This window comes from Sinohyriopsis cumingii, chromosome 3, assembly GCF_028554795.1.
Source record: "Sinohyriopsis cumingii isolate HCF-2022 chromosome 3, ASM2855479v2, whole genome shotgun sequence".
NCBI classification, from domain to species: domain Eukaryota; kingdom Metazoa; phylum Mollusca; class Bivalvia; order Unionida; family Unionidae; genus Sinohyriopsis; species Sinohyriopsis cumingii.
Window position 1 is genome coordinate 115,994,925 of NC_142963.1, and position 20,045 is coordinate 116,014,969.

Below are 20,045 nucleotides of genomic sequence, written 5' to 3' on the forward strand. Positions count from 1 at the left end.
CACTGCTTTATAAACTTTAAAAGGAGAGTAATGTTATACACCACTCTGAGCACATGATCATGCTCATTGCAGAATTCCAATTCACAATCATTAGCTAAAGTTTAACATCAACAGTTAAAGTGAACGCTAAATATAAATAATTTTTCAGTTTATTTTGCGTTTGTATTCTCGTTATAATCCATATGGATTTTGCCCTTTGTGACAAGTATTTTGACATAGCAGAACCAGGTTAGTAGCAAAATTATCTTTTTCATATGTGCTGTAATTCTGGCATGTAATATATAGACTACCCTTTGTTACAGCCAAATTACCCTTGTTTGCCACTTATATCATTAATTATGCTTTTAATTCTGGCGGTTGGTATGTTTAGCATAATTTAAAGTCAGGGAGATGGAACATAAATGTACTAAGTGAAGTGCTTGTAAAGTAATGGAGTAATGGTCACCATATTGGGTGGCAAATAAGCTACATTTTGTACACAATTTACACCCTCTATGCCAGGAAAAAAATTAGGGTCAGATTATGTTGGCAGTTTGTGAGCTTTTTAAACATTTGTATGTTTTTATTAAATGGACCAAGCACCAGACGATAGGCTGACTTGACCTTACTACCAGGTGAGCTAAAAACCTTTACATTTGTTTTTGTTTTGCAGAAAAACTAAAGTAGGGTAACTGTCCTAATGATAGAAATCAACCCATTTCTTTTGCAATTAAACATACCGGTAGTTCTCATGTACATATCAACATGAAGCAGACCATAGATTACTGCTTTATTTACCTCATCACTGTCATGTGATCAAGGGATTGGTGAGTATCAAATGCACAAATCTTGGATTACAAATCATATGCTACCAATCGAGCAAATGTGGCACACCGACCCAGGAATAACCAGGAATCTAATTACTCTCTAATTATTGTAGCCACTGCAGCTTCACCATTCAGAAGGCAGTTAATTACTGGGATTATCTGGTCTAATTATAGTAGCCATGTGTAGTCTGTGGGTTAATGGTGCAGTGGTTAGGGTCAGCACCACAATCTGATGCAAATTAAGCTTGGTTATTCTCAGACAGTAGCCAATCACATTCTGTACTAGTGCTATTAAATATATCAAATAAAATTTCTGTGGTAATTTATCAAAGGTGCTTGTTTTGTGCAATCAAATTTGTCCAAGAAGAAAATGTAATAAGACTCCCTTGAAGGGACTGACATTCCACTGTGCAAAAAGTATTTCCAGGAATTCAAGATAATATTTCTTTTTAACTGCAACTTTACGAAACCACCTGTTATTCTCGAGTAAAAAGTTTTTCAAATTAGCCATGGGCAGCAACAGTGGGTTAAGATTTTCATTTATTACAATCTAGACCATTAGAAGATTTGGGGTGAAAATCCAATGTTGATATGATGTCCATTAAGGAGATTCTGTGACAAGAATTTCAAAATGTTCATCATGACAGCAATATCATGTCAGCACTTTTTCATTCAGTTAGATATCAAAATTAGTCTTCTGGTGAAAATCACACATTGATATGTTTTTTTTAACATTTAGTTGGCCATGGCAGCCAAAATGCAATATCAGATGAGCAAATTTTTGTAATATTTGGGACCAGACACCATCTTGATGTGACTTTCCGTTCAGAAGTAAAAATACTGGTAACAAGATTTACAAGAAGGCTGTTATGGTGGTCATACTGGCTGTCAGATATCACCCTAGTCTTTTTAGGACAAACTGGACATAAAAATTCTTTTTTTGAAAACTCCATCTTGATATGACCATCCATTATGTGGAACAGCAATAACAAGATTTTCACGATGGCAAATGTGGTGGGTATATTAGATGTCAGAACAGCACCACCATTTTCCTTATGACCTAGTAGTCTTCAGGAAGAGGAATGATAACATTTTCATGATGGCTGCTGTGGTGGTCATACTTTACATCAAATTGGTACCATTTTCATTCTGGTCCAACCTGACATAACAAAATCTTTTTGTGAATATCCCATGTTGATTTGACCATCCATTCATGAGACATAGCAATATCAAGATTTTCAAGATGGCCACTGTGGTGACCATAATGGATGTTTAAACAGAACCATTTCTTTTATGTGATGTGATGTGTGATTTTGATTTTTAATGTAGCTTTAACAATTTTTCAGTCATATCGCTATGATGTCTGCAAAGTGGCAGTTTATAGTGATGTCTAGCACTGGGGCATCATGTCGCAGACATGTAGCATGATGTCTCACCCAGTCACATTATCCTGACACCGGGCCAACCAGTCCTAACACTAACCTCTTAATGCTGAGCGCCAAGCGAGGCAGCTGTTAGTACCATCTTTGTAAGTCTTTGGTATGACTCGGCCAGGGATCAAACCCACGACCTCCCGCATCCGAGGCGGACGCTCTAACCACTTGGCCACTGGAGCGGTCCACTTCTTTTATAACAAACTTGTCATCATTGGAAGTTTCATGATGAACACTCTATGTCTATATGTCTTCAAATAGAAACATTTATTTTATAACCAACTTGTTCTCATTGGAAGTTTCATGGTGAACACTCCATGTCTATATGACTTCAAATAGAAGCATTTCTATTGTTGTTGTTGTTGTGGGGTTTAACGCCATTTTTCAGCACACGATAGGCTATACATGGCGGCCAGTATTAATGGTGGAGGAAGAACCCGGGAAAACCCTGGAAAGAACCACCGACTCATGAGAAGCTACTGGCAAGCTTTCTCACATACCCAAGCATTTCTATTATAACCAACTAGTCATCATTGGAAGTTTCATGGTGAACACTCCATGTCTATATGACTTCAAATAGAAACTTTTCTTTTGTAACCAACTTGGTATCATTGGAAGTTTCATGGTGAATGCTCCATGTCTATACTGACTTCAAATAGAAACATTTATAAGCAACTAGCCATCATTGGAAGTTTCATATTGAATGCTCCCTGTCTATACGATTTGAAATAGAAACATTTCTTTTATAAGCAACTAGCCATCATTGGAAGTTTCATAGTGAACACTCCATATCTATGATTTCTTGTTCAAAAGGTGAAGTGATAACTAGCTTTTCAAGATGGCTGCCATGGCAGACATCCTGGGCATCAAATTACTATCATTTTCAAGTGTATATCATGAATGGTCCTTTTATCCCCTGATTGTCAAGATAAGATTCATTGTGGCCATATATAAATTAGGCAGTTTTCATTAAGAACAACAGCACATTATTAACTCTCTTTTAACCCCAATGTTGATATGACCATTTAGAAGAAGAAATAGTGATAACAAGATTTTCAAAATGGCTGCACTGGTGGCAATATTGGATGTCCAAGTGGAACTATTTCATTTAAGACAAACTAGACATGATGAAGAAGTCTTCTGGTGAAAATCATGTTGATATCACTTTCTTTGCATTACATGTAGTTACAAAACAAGATTTTCAAGCTGGTTGCCAGTATGGCTGTATCTGATGTCAGACTGGCACCATTTTCATTTAGGACCAAGACATCATAAACACGCCTTTAGTGAATACCCAATGTTTATATGACCATCCTTTCAAGATTTTGAAGATGCTTGCTGTGGTGGGCATACTAGATGTCTGAGTATCACCATTTTCATGGCAATCATCCAGTTCATCAGAGGTAGCGATAAAACTTGTGCCATCTGGCAGATGTTGAAAAACAGAATATCCCATGTGTTTTTCTTGTTTATGACCAGCAGAATTAAAAGTTGAGTCGATCATGAACATCTGGACATAAAAATCTTGAGAAAATTACATAATCATCATGGGACACCAAATGGACTTTACATTTTATAGGATGCCTATGTCTTTTTGATATTTCATGGCAAATTTAAAAGAATAAATATTATTTAGCAAGTGGACATAGCTTTAGCTATTTGGTTTCATCAAAGTATACCAAAGCTAAGTTCAGCAAGAAAGACACTGTTTGCACTGAAGACATCTGTTCAGTTCTGAATGGCCTGTCATCTTGGCAGAATATTTAACACAGTGGACAAATGTTCAAACAAAATGGCACAGCACTGAATTATCTGATTTTAAAGCCATAGTTTTCAAATACCAAATAAATATTACTTTCCCACAGAATATGTATTTTACTCCATATAGAAGAAGAGTAAGGTCTGAATACACATTAGGTGTATTAAATTCTAGGTATTACTTAATCTCTAACGTCTCCAAGCCACTGCTTACACATCTGAGTTAGCAAGATCTTTGCTGTGTGCACAAAATTTTGCATGCATTATTTGAAATAAGTTACCTCTTTTGACTGTTAGCTTTTGCCATTCATTGACAGCTTGTACAGTATGATTGTTAGCCTTGTTCTAGCCTAATGCCACCTAGTGCCATTTACTGATGGCTTGTACAGTATGACTTCTAGTCAGGTTATAGCCTAATGACACCTAGTGCCATTTCTTGTACAGTACAAGTGTTAGCCTTGTCCTAGCTTAATGCCACCTAATGCCAGTCGCTGACAGTCTATAGCCTAACGATAGTCCTACTGAATACAGCCCCAGTTACAGCTGTTGCCAAAGCACATGAAATTGGCATCAGATCAGATCTGTTACAGTAAGGATTAAATGATAAACACAACAGTACATTCATAAATTTATTGAAGACACAAGCTTACGAACTTGAATACAGTGGTACATTTTCATTTCATGGTCCAGTGCATGCAAGATGGTAAATTAAATAACACCTTATGTACAAAGCTAAGTACAATTTGTAATTCCAAATTCATTATTAAAGACAATAAAAAGGGAACAAAATCATAGGAAGGTATACATAATACATGCATAATTATGCACTTCCTTTAGAATAGCCATGGTTTAGATGTAAATAAATAATGCACAATCCTTCATGTCAGAACTATTTTAAAATACTTTAGACATTCAATTATATAGAATGATTGTGTAAATTGTTCTTAACAAAATCTGAATGTTACAGGCAGCAGACAGATCATCACAGATGTAGCTTAGTGGCCATTTTAGTTAACAACACTCAAATTATATTCAGCATAAAAAAATAAGTCAATTGTCACTGCTTATAATAAATACAGTTTTACAACATTTCTTTGTCCCTGAATGCTCTCAACTATAACCTTCTGAAACTGAGGTAAATTTTATAATAGTGGAAAGAATGAGTATTAGAAGACATTAGGAAAACAGGTGACACTTGCTTTACACCAGTTCAATTATGTACTTATATGTTAATGCCATCTATAATGAAGAAATAACATTCAATTTACACCACTGTGATTGTTTTTTACACCATCGCTGGCACCATGCGCCGTGACGCACGCGCAATGCACATACATATTATATGCATTCGTTTGAAAATTGTAACTTGTAAACTCAAAGGTATAATTTGCCCAAGAACTTTGTTTATTCAAAAGTATTCTAAAGGAAAAATACAATTTCCTCCATAACCTCAGGAATGCATCTATGGCATCAATTGAGCATCATCTGTATACAATTTGACTAACGGAATGAAACACAATTATTCTGACTCAAGGAGAAACAAACAAAACTGTATCCGGATACCTTAAAAATCTGAAATTAACCTGGACCCTATTGTAAGCCTACCTTGAAAATGAGTTATCCAACACATTATCCTCCTCAAACTACAAGCTAATACATTTAATTCATACCTTGCCAATACTGGTACATATACATGTAGAATGGAAACATAGCTTCATACAGAACATGCTAGAAGTCTTAACAGGCAACTAAGGGCACCCTTTTGCCTTTGGATGTGTCCTATGATTCATGTTCCTGCTGAGAAATTCGTGTAGTGTATTAACAATTGCAATTTATTTATAAAAAAATTTAAATAAAAAAAAAAAAATGAATCGGACATTATATTTCATGGAGTTTACCTCTTTTAGTACTATTTTTTTTTTCAGCAAGCCCTGTTGGGAATACCTAAACTTGAACAGCCCTGTCTAGCCAAGATTGTGCTGATGTGCCAATAAACCCTATTTATACATACACATGCTAAACTTTAAAGTTTTCAGGTCTTACAAATTCTTTAATTTTTTTGGGTGGTGCACTTCAACAATTAAAGGAGATTTTCTTGTTAAGCATTTATATACATTCTGAACTGAAAAATTGGCCAGACATTAAGCCACTCTTAAAATAAAGAAAAATTACCAATGGTTTATTATCAGTTTTAAGTGTAACTGGTTCACTACAAACTATAGTGATACCAGTGTATTTTCAATTCCAATTCTTGCAAATGTTTTGATGTTGCAAAATACTGAGTTAATTAATGCAAGGAAAACTCCTGTTGTTAAAATACTTGTCTCAAAATGAGCAAGTTTTCAACAGGGATTTCTATTAATTGTAAATGGATTGAAATGTTAAGCAGTGTGGATACAGAGAATTAATGTTAACTAAGTGTACAACACAAAATTGGTTTGCATGATCATTAAGTCTAGACAATAAAAACCTAAAATGACAATTATCATACAATATGTCCCCCACCCCTGGTTTGAGGAAAGGAACTGAAAAATCCCAATTCCATATAACACCAACTGTCAATAATTATTTTAATTTTTTTGTGCTGCAAACCAACTCTATCCCAGTGCAATGTATTATCTATTATAACACTCGCTGTGCTTTTATACAAGTATGTGCTGCCCTATTTGTTTGACAACTAGACAGTTTCCACTCCACAGTTAGTGCTGAAACAACATCTAATCTTTGTTAGTTGACTTGTTGCTCATATAAGTCCACAAAGTCAACTAGTTGGGATATAATATTATACAAGATATTAAACGGTATACAAAATGAAATCCAGCTTGGGCTTGCAAGACTTAACAATGTCTCAAAGGTCAGAACTTTAATAATCTTTTTTTTAAAAGCATTTGTTTAATGCGAAATGGGTGTGGTGACCAAGATGAGTTCTGTATCTGATCAAATGGAGCAGCCTGAAATGTCTGTAAAGGCTGAATTAAAAAAGCTATTGACTAACAGGTAGTCTGTTTGGAAGTATTACTATCATAGTGTCATGAATTAGATAAGCATATGACCTGATAACTATACGTCTGTAATCTGCATATTGAATATGTCAACACATAAATGGCACCAACCAACCACTGACAATCCTAAAGATGAAAAGACCATTAAATTGATAAATGTATTAATAATGTACCATTTCATCCCAAATCACATTAAGTAATCATGGAGCATGTCAGCTATTTTTATAGCCACTTATTGACAACATGTTTAATTAATCAACAGAATAAAATCAGTAGTAAAAGTGGTGAACACCTGTGCCAAGCATGGGTAAAACTTTCATTAGCTGAAGTTCAACTTGAATGTTTTACTTTTCCTTGCCTTAAAAAAAAATTTGGCACCTGAAAATTTTCTGTACAATCTGTATTAAATATTATAACAAATTTTAATGAGTAGAGGTAAATATAAATCCATTCTTTTTTAAAATTGTAATGTCTGTATAGACATCCATAAATTTGTTTCCTCAACGTTTATTACATGACTGTAGTGATTCAAACATTACAAAGACAAGAGTCTGAATGTTTGCATGGCTCTACTTTTTATTAGTTCCACTGTTCCATCTGGGCACAGACTGCACATGGTCCACAATAGGAGTTCCATGCATGTATATTTGGGCACAGACTGTACATGATACACTATAGGAGTTCCATGCATGTATATTTGGGCACAGACTGTACATGATACACTATAGGAGTTCCATGCATGTATATTTGGGCACAGACTGTACATGATACACTATAGGAGTTCCATGCATGTATATTTGGGCACAGACTGTACATGATACACTATTACACTATAGGAGTTCCATTCATGTATGAACTGTAAAACCTGATCAGCTTAAAAGTCGTCATGACAATTATTTTTCTAATTTCATTAAACACATAAACATTTATGTGTAAGCAAAGACATTTAAAAGTGAAAGCTATTTAAAGCAGAGGAACTACTCCAATGGCAAATTTAAATTGACTATCTGCCCCCTCTACTTGTCTAAAGTTGACTGGCTCACTTGTTGTTTCAGCACTATATAACCTGTTCAAATTCAACACACAAAATTTAATTCATTTTTATCCGAATTGGGTGAAACTTTCAATATCAGCTGAAATTTTAGCTCTAAAAATTTCTGAACAATTTTCGTAAGAGAGATATTAGTTTTACAGACAATTTACTTAGAAGTTTCTATCTGATTTTCAGTATAAGCAGTTTCTCACTGTAAAAAAACAGAACTTTAACATTGTTGACACCACAATGGCACTCGATGAAATTTGACTACCACATTTCACCATCCTTGCACTGATTAGAGAAAAATGCAATATTAATGAGTAAGCACAATTTTTTCAGTTCTAGTGATTCGTTAATAAAAGTGATTATTATGTATGTAGAAACTGAACATATTTTTTTCATATTTGAGGCAAAGGAAGGAAAAACACAGCCGAACTATATGCACAGAATGCAGAGATATGCTGAGCTGATGACCAAATCTAAAAGAATTTCAAAGCTGGCTTCTGTTAAATTAGTAAAGTTAGATTTGTGTCATTTGTTAAGAAAACGCTGATGCTAAAACATTGAGTGTGGATTCTTTGAGCGGCATTCCTATACTATCCAGGTAATGGTGGAATCTGAAACAAAGAATAAAACACTTTATTGAAAAAATAAATGGCTTTCAAAATCATACTGTCTCAAAAAAGCATCTTGAACTCTGTTTTTTCCCCCGAACAAGTTGGAAAGAAAAATCAGTCAACCAATCTTTTCCTATGTAATTTATATTAGCATGATTCCTAAGAAGATGGCATCCATGGAATTCAATTGCCACATAAAATGTAATTTGTAACAAATTTAACAATTTTTAATTTCAGTTAAATAATTTTATTAGATAAATTAGATGAAGAGTATAGATCTGGACAATTATTACACCCAATCATTCAACATCTGGATGTCATGAATTTAGGTAATCCCAAAATAGGAAAATATCCGCAATGAAGAATGCAGACAGAATTGATTTAACTTAAGTCTATACTACCAACAGGCATACAAGTTACATGCAAGCAAAGTTTAAACAATAAATTGGAAGATTCAAAAGAAGTTACTAATATGAAGTTTCAATTGGACTGAATAGAATGTTATATTTTTTTTTTTAATTCACCCAATCAACATGCAAGAGAAATATCAGAAGCTTGAGTCAGCCCCCCCTACCCCAAATGCACAAATATTGTAACACAATTGGGCACATATCCTTCAAAAACATATCCCAATGATTAAAGTTTCAAAGCTGACTATAGTGCAGCTTCCACATGACGAGCAACATGCACACTTCTCAAGAAGAGGTATGTCTGAGTATGAGAACTGTAATACACTTATCCTAAATAGTTTAGGACAGAGACTGGAAAATTTGGGACTTGATCTGGGGGTAGAATGTCAATTGCATAGTAGTTTTAGGATCTGATCCTTGGCCTGAGTAGGGCTGTGGATTGGCAACACACATGACCTTAGTAGCAGGATTCAAACTGAACTCTGAATAATAAATTTAAATACTTTTCCCAAACTTTCAAAGACCACAAACACAGGTTTCCAAAACCTATTTTTGCTAACATTTTGTATGAGAAAATAACGAATGCAAAATACTACAATATTGTTTAATGATGAAATTCAAACTATAATTAATTTCCTAAAATTGCTTTATAATGATCTGGAAGATAGGTTAACATTCACTGTTATTTCAGAAATATGTAACTTATCCATCAGATTTAACAGACACCAGCACTGCTTTAAATGCATTATTACAGTTGCTGCTTTTTCTCTTCAATCATTTTGGAAAGAGAAGCCACCACTGTCATCTTTTCCTCTGCTCTTCTCCTAAGAGTACTTGACTCTGTGACAAGCAAAAGAAGTCCTTTTAACTCTGCTTCTTCTGCCCTCTGAACAGAGGAACATGTAGGCTGGCAATGTCAGCTTCAAGATGCAGCTTTTTGGCCTTAAGTTCTTCCACTTCATCTATGGCTAACTCCCGTTTCTATAGTTTTCTGATCTTCTCCTCATGCTCCTCCTCTGCTTTCTTCTTATCCAGACAGGCATGGTACTTATGTCTTGAAGAGGAGGCATTTGTCATCGCTTCAATGATACTGATGATTTTCAAAAGTCCACCTGATTTCTCATTGTGTCAATGATTAGCCTTTGAACTCTGAGGCTTTCTCTGTTGAGGTTCTCAACAGATACCTGTTTGTTGACAGAAAATCATCTCTCCACTGTTGCCTGCCCATGTGACAACAACATTTTCTGGAGAATATTCCAAAGTTCAACATATTTCTTTTTTTTGGAAAGGACAGAATGAAACACTTCATCAAACCTGTCATCTGTTCTATTGAAGCATTTCATGGAATGATTGTCCAATTGGATAACTTCGTCCACTAATTTTCCGTACTGAGTCAATATTAAATCACATCGGGACTTCTCTTCCTGCCTTACACATAATTCATAACAGTGTGTATTTACTGTGTACTAATTTGCATCTTACCTTTGGCATGACTTGTAAAGACTCATTCTCCCATAAAAGCCAAGATTGTCTTTTTACACAATGTACAATACACCTTTCGTTTACATGTTTTATCCTTTTTTCAGCCATTCCTTGTATTTCTCTTGTTCAATCCAGATATAGTTGAAAGAGCAAAGACCTGACATTTTTAAACACGAGGTGAAACAAAACTGAAGATGTAAATCAACTGAACAAAATTTGAATCCTTGATTGTATGTTACTTTCGCGCACTTTCCACATAGAGTGAGCGCTTGTTAAATGTAACCAAAATTCAATTGGCTGAACAGTCTTGTCAAAAAATATTGTGAATTAGTGTAATGAACATTTTAATTGGTCAAAGATGGACTCATCCAATCAAACTGAACGATTCATCAAAAGAAAGAAGCCAACTACATCCGAATCTAACAACCTTAGACAATTTTATTTGGGATTATAATAATAATAATAATTAGGACTTTGTATAGCGCCTAATCTTTAGAAGCTCTAAGTGTTTTACAACATTAAATAACACCTAAAAACATATATAATGATATGATAATGAAAAACAAACACCATGAAATTAGAAGAAAAAATATGTGCTGAAAATAGTTATGGTGCTGACTGCCTTTGATGAAGAGTGTAGCCAGCTTGCTTTGATGAAGAGTGCATGCGTAATGAAAGTTGCCACCAAGGCAAGTGAAAATGACCAAGTAGAGCTAGCACTTTTTTGAAAGGTGCACATCTGAAGTCAGGCCAAGCTGTATACTCTATAACCCATAGTACACCCATCAATCATACACTAAAATAAAGGGAATTAAAGGTTCTTTGCATTATACCTAAGATATATAAGGTCTTTTTTAAATAGCCAGTATAACCAGTGAGGAAAGCCGGGCAACTTCTTTTTCTTTAAAATCCTAACCCTATGCAAAATACAAAACTGTAGAGTGCCACCTATATTGAAAACTTCCGTTAAGCAGGAAACGCACAGATTATGACAGTGTTAGGGCCACTCTACTAACAGTCAGGTTAGAAATTATAAATCAATGAATGAACTAAGTTCCTTGCACTTTTTATCACATTAAAGGCTTCCATTATTGAAATCGGTAATGGGGTACAAACAAATGGGTTGGTTTAGTCAGACTATATATCTAAATCTAACAACCTTGGACAATTTTATTTGTGATTATGGAAATAAATGAACTTTTTGGGTTTATTTAAATTTTCAAAGACATTTAAAGACCTCAGGGTAATCTGCTTGATTTTCCCAAACTTTCAAGGCCTTGAAAATGCTACCTCACTTTCCCCAAACTATCTAAGATCTTCAAAGACCATAAAAACCCTGTAGTAGGTCTGAGGACTGGCAGCATTCCTGACTCTAGTAGGGCTGGGTATTGGCAACACATTTGACCTGAGTAGGGCAGGGGATTGGCAGCATGCTTGACCTGAGTAGGGTTGAATAATGGTAATATATTTAACCTGAGTAGGGCTGGGGATTTGCAGCATGCTTGAAACAAGAAGGACTGGGGATTGGCAGCATGCTTTACCCACGTTTGTAAAAGTCTTTTAGCTTCATAATGATTCACAAGTACGAACAAATCCTTCAAGCGAAAATGTAACCAAATAAAACTACTTTAACAAAAACCATTTTAAAAAAATCTATGATTGTGACTATGACCCAAAGAGGTGAGTGTCTTGCAGAATGAGTTGTCTTAGCTTGATAATGATTCAGCCCACCTATGAAAAAAATTAAGTGGTTTAGGAAATTTATGGAACTTAGAAACTGTAACCTAAACTCTAATAAATTATAAATGCCACTTCCTAATGTTTTGTGCAAGGTATCTGTATGTTGCAGCTTCACGAGAAGGAAAACAAAAAGTTCAAGCATAGAAAAATCTCACCTTCTTTTCGTTTTGGCCAAATGTCTGCACTGTTCTGACCTGGAGATGACTTGTAACAATGGGAGGTAATCCAGTGAGAGGTCTGAGTAGTGGTTGTGGACTGTTAATGGCAAATTGTTCAGTACATTGTCCATACATCTCTTTATGCTGCTTGGTATCCTGAGTAAAAGAAGCATATATGAACCATAGTACCGGTATGATTAAAATTCTTCATCCATCCTGTATCCAATTTTTGTTAATTGCTATTAGTGAAAAGCAGGTGTTTCATAAAACACAAGTGTCTCACCTGTGTCAATGCAACCATGTATCCCCCTCCCCATGCTGTTGTTGTTGTTGCAGGGTTTAACGCCATTTTTCAGCACACGGCTATACATGGCGGCCAGTATTAATGGTGAAGAAGGAACCTGGGAAAACCCTGGAAAGAACCACCGACCCACAAGAAGCTACTGGCAGTTTTCTCACATACCATCCTTGGCCGAATCCGAGACTCGAACCCATGCAGACAGAGGTGAGATGGCAGTGAACCATAACGGAGAGCACTTTAGACCACTTGGCCACTCAGGGCCCCTCCCCATGCTGTAAATGTTCTGTAAAATCTGTAACTCGAAACTTTAACACGATGTTACCATCACCATCAGCGCCAGAAAAGAGATACCTTTGTCTTATTCTACAGGTGAGACCAAAACTAAATCACCAATATATGAAGACATATTCTAAATGATAATTAACTGCATATATAACAAATAAATTTACAAATAAATTATGACAGTAATTTGAAAATTACATTAAAGCACTGGAATTTGTATGAAATTTTACTTCTCTACCTACCTACATTTTTGTATTTGTCCTTCTCCATTTCACCTTTATAATACCTTGATGACTTTCGTTAAAAATGGACTGTAATGCTAATACAAAGGTTTATCAGAACAAGATGTCTCTTCCTTTCCAGAGATATGGGTGTACAATTTATTTTAAACAATGATTTGATGCTGCTGCTGAATGATATCATGCTCTCACATCTAGTACTTTTTGGGAAGAAAGGCAAGAAATTAATAATCTTGTAATTATTGCATATGCAACTGAGAGTGTAACTGATTATTCAAACAGCTAGAAAGGTTTTCAATTCATTCAACATGCCAAAAATATGATTTAACTAATCAAGATTTTTCATTCTTTCTTTCACAACTTTAGTAGAAAATGTTACCTGGATTCTAAAGAGGGTGTCCTAATGGGTGATACTGATACAGCAAACTTGTCCTGTCCCTTCAATACCAACAGTGTCATGGCCTCTTTTGCTGGGCTATTTTCACAAAGGTTTTCAAGTTTCTTCTGTATGGAGTCTATCTCGCAATAAAACTTGTGAAAGCTTCGAACTTCCAATTCTGAACCCAGCTGATGCTGAGATATAGAACCTTTTCTTTGTTGTTCAAACTTTGATGGATTATCATCAATACCATCTAGAAGCCTACAACGGGAATGATCCACAAGTCTAAGCCGATTCAAGTCCTTGCATTCCATCTGAGCATCCATAACATCAAGTAAAGACAAGGTATCATAATAATCTGCAAAACAACCTAAAGACTTTTGTACATGAATACTAAAGCTTTTGTCTGATTCATCCAACTTTACATTTGTAGCCTGATTATCATGCGTATCATCTGACGATGACACAGGATGTTTCATGGCATCATTATCATCCCCCTGAATCTGACGAGTCTCCTCATCTGATCCTTCACTGTCAAACAAATCATTCTTTATCCTCCTCCTCTTTGGTTTCCTACTGTCTGGCGTTTCACTTTTTCGCACATATGGTGGGAAAGAGTCAACTATGATTCTGGGAAGGGGAAGTAACTGTGTTAAATTGCTGTAGAGGACATCACATCCATTCTCCCTGTACCTTGCACAGATCTCTAACAAATCTGAAGTGGGGAAAGTCTGAAGAAAAACCAAAAAATACAGTCAACTCTAGATTAGTATGAACAAAGATGCATTCAATTTACAGTTAGTGTGAGTGTGAGAGAGAGAGAGAGAGAGAGAGAGAGAGAGAGAGAGAGAGATTAAAAATTCTCTATTAATGCCAGACAAGACCAAAAGATCAAATATTCTGTCACAAATGCTCTAACTAGTTATTGATCATAGGCTATTACAAATGTGAATATATTGGTTTGTTTATCCATTAAAATGGCAAATAAAAACCATATCTGACAATCAAAGAGGTGTTCTCGACTAAGCTTATTACCAATCATTAGCTTCTGGACTGCAGCCAGCTCATTCAGTGATAAAAGAGGTCTCACTATGATTTCAAAACTAGGAGTCCAGCCCCACCAGCAAGTTGCTGTTCCCATAAGCACACTGGGCACACATGAAGTGGCTGAATGTCCAGATGATAAGAACCATTTCTGTCATTGAGTTTAATTTTCCAAATTCTTCACAACACTGAGATATAGCTTTTGTTTGTCAAAGAGATTGAGACTGAATTTTGTCAATTCAAGTAAGGGCCTTCTTCCAAACACTAAGCCAGGCATTACACAATTTCTTACACTTGGCTACTGTTCCATCTGAACTGTTAGTTCTGGTAACTTCAGCACTACTCTGAATTCATTTCAATCTTCCTCAGTTTGCCATTTAATCCCAAAACATTTATCCAAATTTTGAAAACAGCATTTTGTCTAAGTCTTTAAATGCTTTGTTTTCGAGGTCACATGCACTACGTATTCCGCTACACTAGGAAACGAACACAATAATGAAAGCTAAATTTGTTCATTTGATGTACTCTTATAATGGCCACAGTACATCGCTGCGTCTTTCTGCCTCTGAATTCAGCCATTCTAAATATCAGCATATTTTCCCACCACATGGCAGCTAGTCGAAGTCTTTGAGCTACTGCATCATGTTCTTTTGATGTACTCTTATTATAATGACAACATGTACATCTGGGGCCTTTCAGCAACTGAATTTTGTCATTGTAAATATCTGCACTGCTAAAATGATCAATTGATCAACACATTTTCACTCTCAGCAGGTGGTTGAAGCAGGACTGCCAAGCCTTTGAATCTGACACCAAACTATTGCCTACATATGGAGGACTCCTGCATGATTTTCTGTGTCCCAGATGAAAAATTTGCATCCAAATATGCATGATTAAGCATTTATGAGACCTCTGTACAAGGGAATGCATACACTTTTACATTCACATATTCAAGAAAATAACTAAAACAAGACACGTTTTTGGTTTTGGTTTTCCATTGTTTTGTTTATCTTAAATTTGTTCTGAAAGTTGGATTTCACATTTCATTTAGGTCACTGTGTGACATGTCTCAATCATGTGATTAAAGAATCATGCATATATTGTTGATATTCACCATTAGTGATAGACTGTTTTGTACAAAAATTTGATACTGTATATACTCGCGTATAAGCCCGTTCATGTATAAGCTGACCCCCAAACTGAACAGGTATAAACACTAAAAAGTGCATGACCCGCGTATGAGCAAACTTACAACTCCAAGACATCTCAAGATGCAAGAAGTAAATTCTAAATGTGTTTAGTTATTTTAATAAAATTACAAGTATACTTATCTAGAGGTATGATTATTAAAAAGAAATGGTATACATTTATTTAGTTTTGTTTTCTTATTGTTTCTGCCTAATTTAGATTTGTGTATAGTTTGATCGAACAATGACAAGAATTTAGCAATTGCGAGTTGCTGTAACACTACCGCTCCCTTCTGACTCGATTACTGTTTATGCTTTATTACTGCATTGGACATTTTATATCAGTGGACCAGTAATTACAATTTTTTTTTGCTTTGAAATTGTAAATACCTAACTCATTAAAATGTAATCCCAGTATGATAAAAAAATGAAGAACAAAACGGTTTGATTCAACGCTCGCAATTAGGCTACTGAATGTATTTACATAAATGGCGCCACCGCATGTACATTGTAGGTTTGATTATATGCTGAATTAAGTACAGCCCCTGGAGCCAAATCATGGGCTAAACTTTAATTATATCTCCAAAATACAATAATAAAGTTTCAGAAATAATGCTTCAAAAGTTATGCTAATATCGTAAAATCTGAGTTGTAGTTTGCTTTGATGTAAGCGACCTTACACCATACCTGTCAACTTTCATGCCGGGAGGGAAAAAAGCTCCCGATTTTTGGGGTTGCTCTATGTCTACCTCACGATTTCATAATATCTTCCAATTTTTGCAGAGAACTCCCAATTATTACGTCTTTGATCTTCATTTCTTCTAAACAAGAAAAGTCCTACATGTTCTGTTGTATCACCTGTGAATTACTGTTGTGATGAAATAATTACTATAAAAATTTGCTTCTTCACTAAAAAAAAAGTTAAGTTTAAAAATTATTCACATAAATTAATGATTTTTTTTAACCTCTGCAATAATACAAAAATAAAATAATAAACCAGAACAAAAATTAAACCACAACAATAAAATTGTCCACAATTAATTTCAATCCCAAGAATGATCACTACGAATGCTGTAACTCCATATGCTATAGCTCCATTCCCACAAAAGAAACTTACACAAGTGAACACCTGGCATTTTTATGTCATATATAGCAATGTTAATTACCATCGTTAAATTAAAAGAAGGAATGAAAATAGATACCATGCTGCAAATGTGTTCTCAAAAAAACTAATTCACATTACATGTTTTATAATAAACAATACTAAATGCTTTATGAGTTGACAATAAGGGAATAAGGTTGGATATTCAAAGAGGGGAAAATAGTTGCCACATATTGGTACCATGAGGCTGGCTATTTTGGTACCTTTAGTTCAACGAAATTGGGAATCCTCTGCTTCAATTACACACAACAGTGAGTTTAGAACATAGTTTCTTTGAATTACTATGGAGGGCCAATCGTTTTCACAAAATAGTTGCATGGATTAGGATTAACTTTTAATTGGTCGTGCTGACTTTCTTGCTTGTTTATTTAAGACTAATCTTTAGCTATTGTGCAGTTTGACCAAAGCTGACCAGAATATGAAAATAGGGCACGTCCCGGGGGAAAATAAATACAGCACATCACAGGGAGAAATGGCGAGTCTTTATGCGAATTTCATGCATATTGGACCAGGAAGATCGATCAATATTTAGTGAAAACAAGGCTTTAAAAATGCCTTGAAAAACCTCCCAATTTTAGGTCCCAATCTCTATTTTGTCATTCAGTCTCCCTACTTGGCTTTTGAAAAGTTCATAGGTATGCCTTACACCCCATTTTTCGAAACTATGGTAACTGTGCTAATATTATGGGATAAAAAGCAATTACACATCAATGTACTGGTATAGTTATTGGTCAAAATTTCCTCATCACAAGCCAGTTACAGGGTTTTAATGATTAACTGGCCTGTACTGCTGTCGCAAAACGAAAAGACAAATTTGTTGACTATCAACACAGGAGACACCGAAACCTCAAGCTTTCCAATGTGTGGAAAGTTATGATGTATGTTCAGCTAAAACACAAAACTAAAATTGACTGATGTTGATCTTAGTTGATCTATATGAGAATTTTAGCCTTTATTATTACCACTCTTCATGGACATGTAAATTATGATGGTTATGTGCCTTATATAGGTAAAAGTGCGTAACTTTTTTTAAATATAACCTCAATTTGTAGGATTGCTTATATCACTGAAAATGAGTAACTTGTGAGCGCGTGATTCAACGTAAATGAAACAGCTATTAAGAACTAGGTGAATTGTTTTCGGGAAGAATGCAATTTGGTCGAAACAATTAATAAAGCAAAATCTGCATCTATGTTTGGGAATAAATGAGGATTTAAGTGACACTATGCATGCTCTGCACTGTGTAAGTACTGTACATTATAGTTCAGCATGGCCTCCCTGGTAAACTCAACCGGCCCACGAATTATGAAGTCTGTATTTACCTTTATTTAACTTTGTGTTGGAGAAATCAGAAAATGTGCACATGCAAAATAATACCAAAATTAATCATAGTACTTTATAACAGTTTAATAATTGTCGGGTCACCAAAAATGACTTTTTTACACGCCTATGTCTTAGGACAATGAAAAAATTATTGTTACGTGTCCCAAGATTTACAGCCATTAAAGCTGTCAACAAAAAGACCTAAAAACTGTCAAGTTTAGACATTGCCCCGTGGATAAGCCAACCCCCCCCCTTCCAGGCCTTTATTTTTTCTAAATTATTCGGCTTATATGCGAGTTTATATGGTAATTCTTTAAATAATTTTGTCATAAATAATGAAAACATGCTAACTGCATTAATTCATCTGGTTTCACCAACCATTACATGTATGCAAAAACATTGTGTATTATGTCACTACTTTCTGTTGTTCTTAATTCACAACAAAATGAGTTTTCTTTTTTGTTTTAAAAAAAACCGAACGTTTATTTTGTGAAACAATTGTCAATGTTGAACCCAAATTTTTTTTGGTTGTTGTTGTTGTTTTTGTTGTTGTTGTGGGGTTTAACGCCATTTTTCAGCACACAATAGGCTATACATGGCGGCCAGAAATAATGGTGGAGGAAGAACCCGGGAAAACCCCAGAAAGAACCACTGACCCACGAGAAGCTACTGGCAAGCTTTCTCATATAACCACATTGGCTGAATCTTAGACTCGAACCGCCGCAGACAGAGGTGAGATGGCAGTGATTCATAACGAAGAGCGCTTTAGACCACACGGCCACTCGGGGTCCGGGGGGAGGGGGAATTTATTTAGTAAAATACTGATGCTGTGATTTCATTCCAAGCAATAATGAAACATTTTTTTATCCCTGAGGAAACCTGTGTGCCAATTTAGGGATTTTAAGTTCACAAAAGTTATGGAACTTGCTTCCTGATAATTAACCATATCAACAAAGCTTTTAGTTCACTAAGTACTCATTTCAATTTGTTGCTTTGCTCTTTTTGATCACAGTTGTGAATGAGCAGGCTAATTTAAAGTAGCATAATTATATTACTTACAAAATAATATTTATAACAGTGTTTAATGGTTCAACTGAAACCAGCAGACCTGACAAACAACATATAGCTCTTTTATTACACCCCCTAGATTTTTATTTGATACAAAGATTTAATTAACATGATAATGCAAAGCAGGTACAATTTCTAGCCAAAAGGTCACAAACATGCCTTTAAAAACAAGTGAAAAAGTGGATCTGTTGCCCAATCTAAAGCAAATTTTGACTTACTAGGTTTATCCAGGTCCATTACTAACACAAACAATCATTGTATCCAATAAGTAATCAAATAACAGATGAACACTGCTAAACTAGATGAAACTACAAGGTAGATGAAACCTGGTACTAGCCATTGGGATTGTTAGTCACATAACTACACAAATTTCAACATACATTATCAAACTTCACAAGTTCCGCTGTTTTTCAAAAATCAATCACTTCTATTTAGGCATATGCGATTTTGAACTACATGCAAGAATTACTTACCTCCAAAGTTGAATTAAAAACTAAGTACCTTTGAAACTGAAGATTCGACAATGAAGTGCTCAAATTCACATGGACAATTTTACACTTTGCAAAAACATGTTAGCACATTTTTATTTTACAAAGAATTGTATTTAAATTTAAATTA

General features: G+C 35.1%; 1 protein-coding gene across 5 annotated transcripts in view; it reads right to left on the reverse strand.

Annotated features, from left to right (window-relative positions):
- Positions 1-4,613: 4,613 nt before the first annotated feature.
- LOC149803653 (uncharacterized) overlaps positions 4,614-20,045 on the reverse strand; it is a 77,482-nt gene continuing 62,050 nt past the window's right edge. For all 5 annotated transcript variants that reach the window (XM_089953417.1, XM_089953416.1, XM_089953413.1 and 2 more), the window contains 3 exons: positions 13,644-14,374; positions 12,440-12,598; positions 4,614-8,652 (listed from right to left, as the gene is read on the reverse strand). In XM_089953417.1, coding sequence (XP_089809543.1) covers positions 8,574-8,652; positions 12,440-12,598; positions 13,644-14,374 — 969 coding nt within the window. In that variant the 3' untranslated portion in view covers positions 4,614-8,573. The remainder of the gene's footprint in view (positions 8,653-12,439; positions 12,599-13,643; positions 14,375-20,045) is intronic.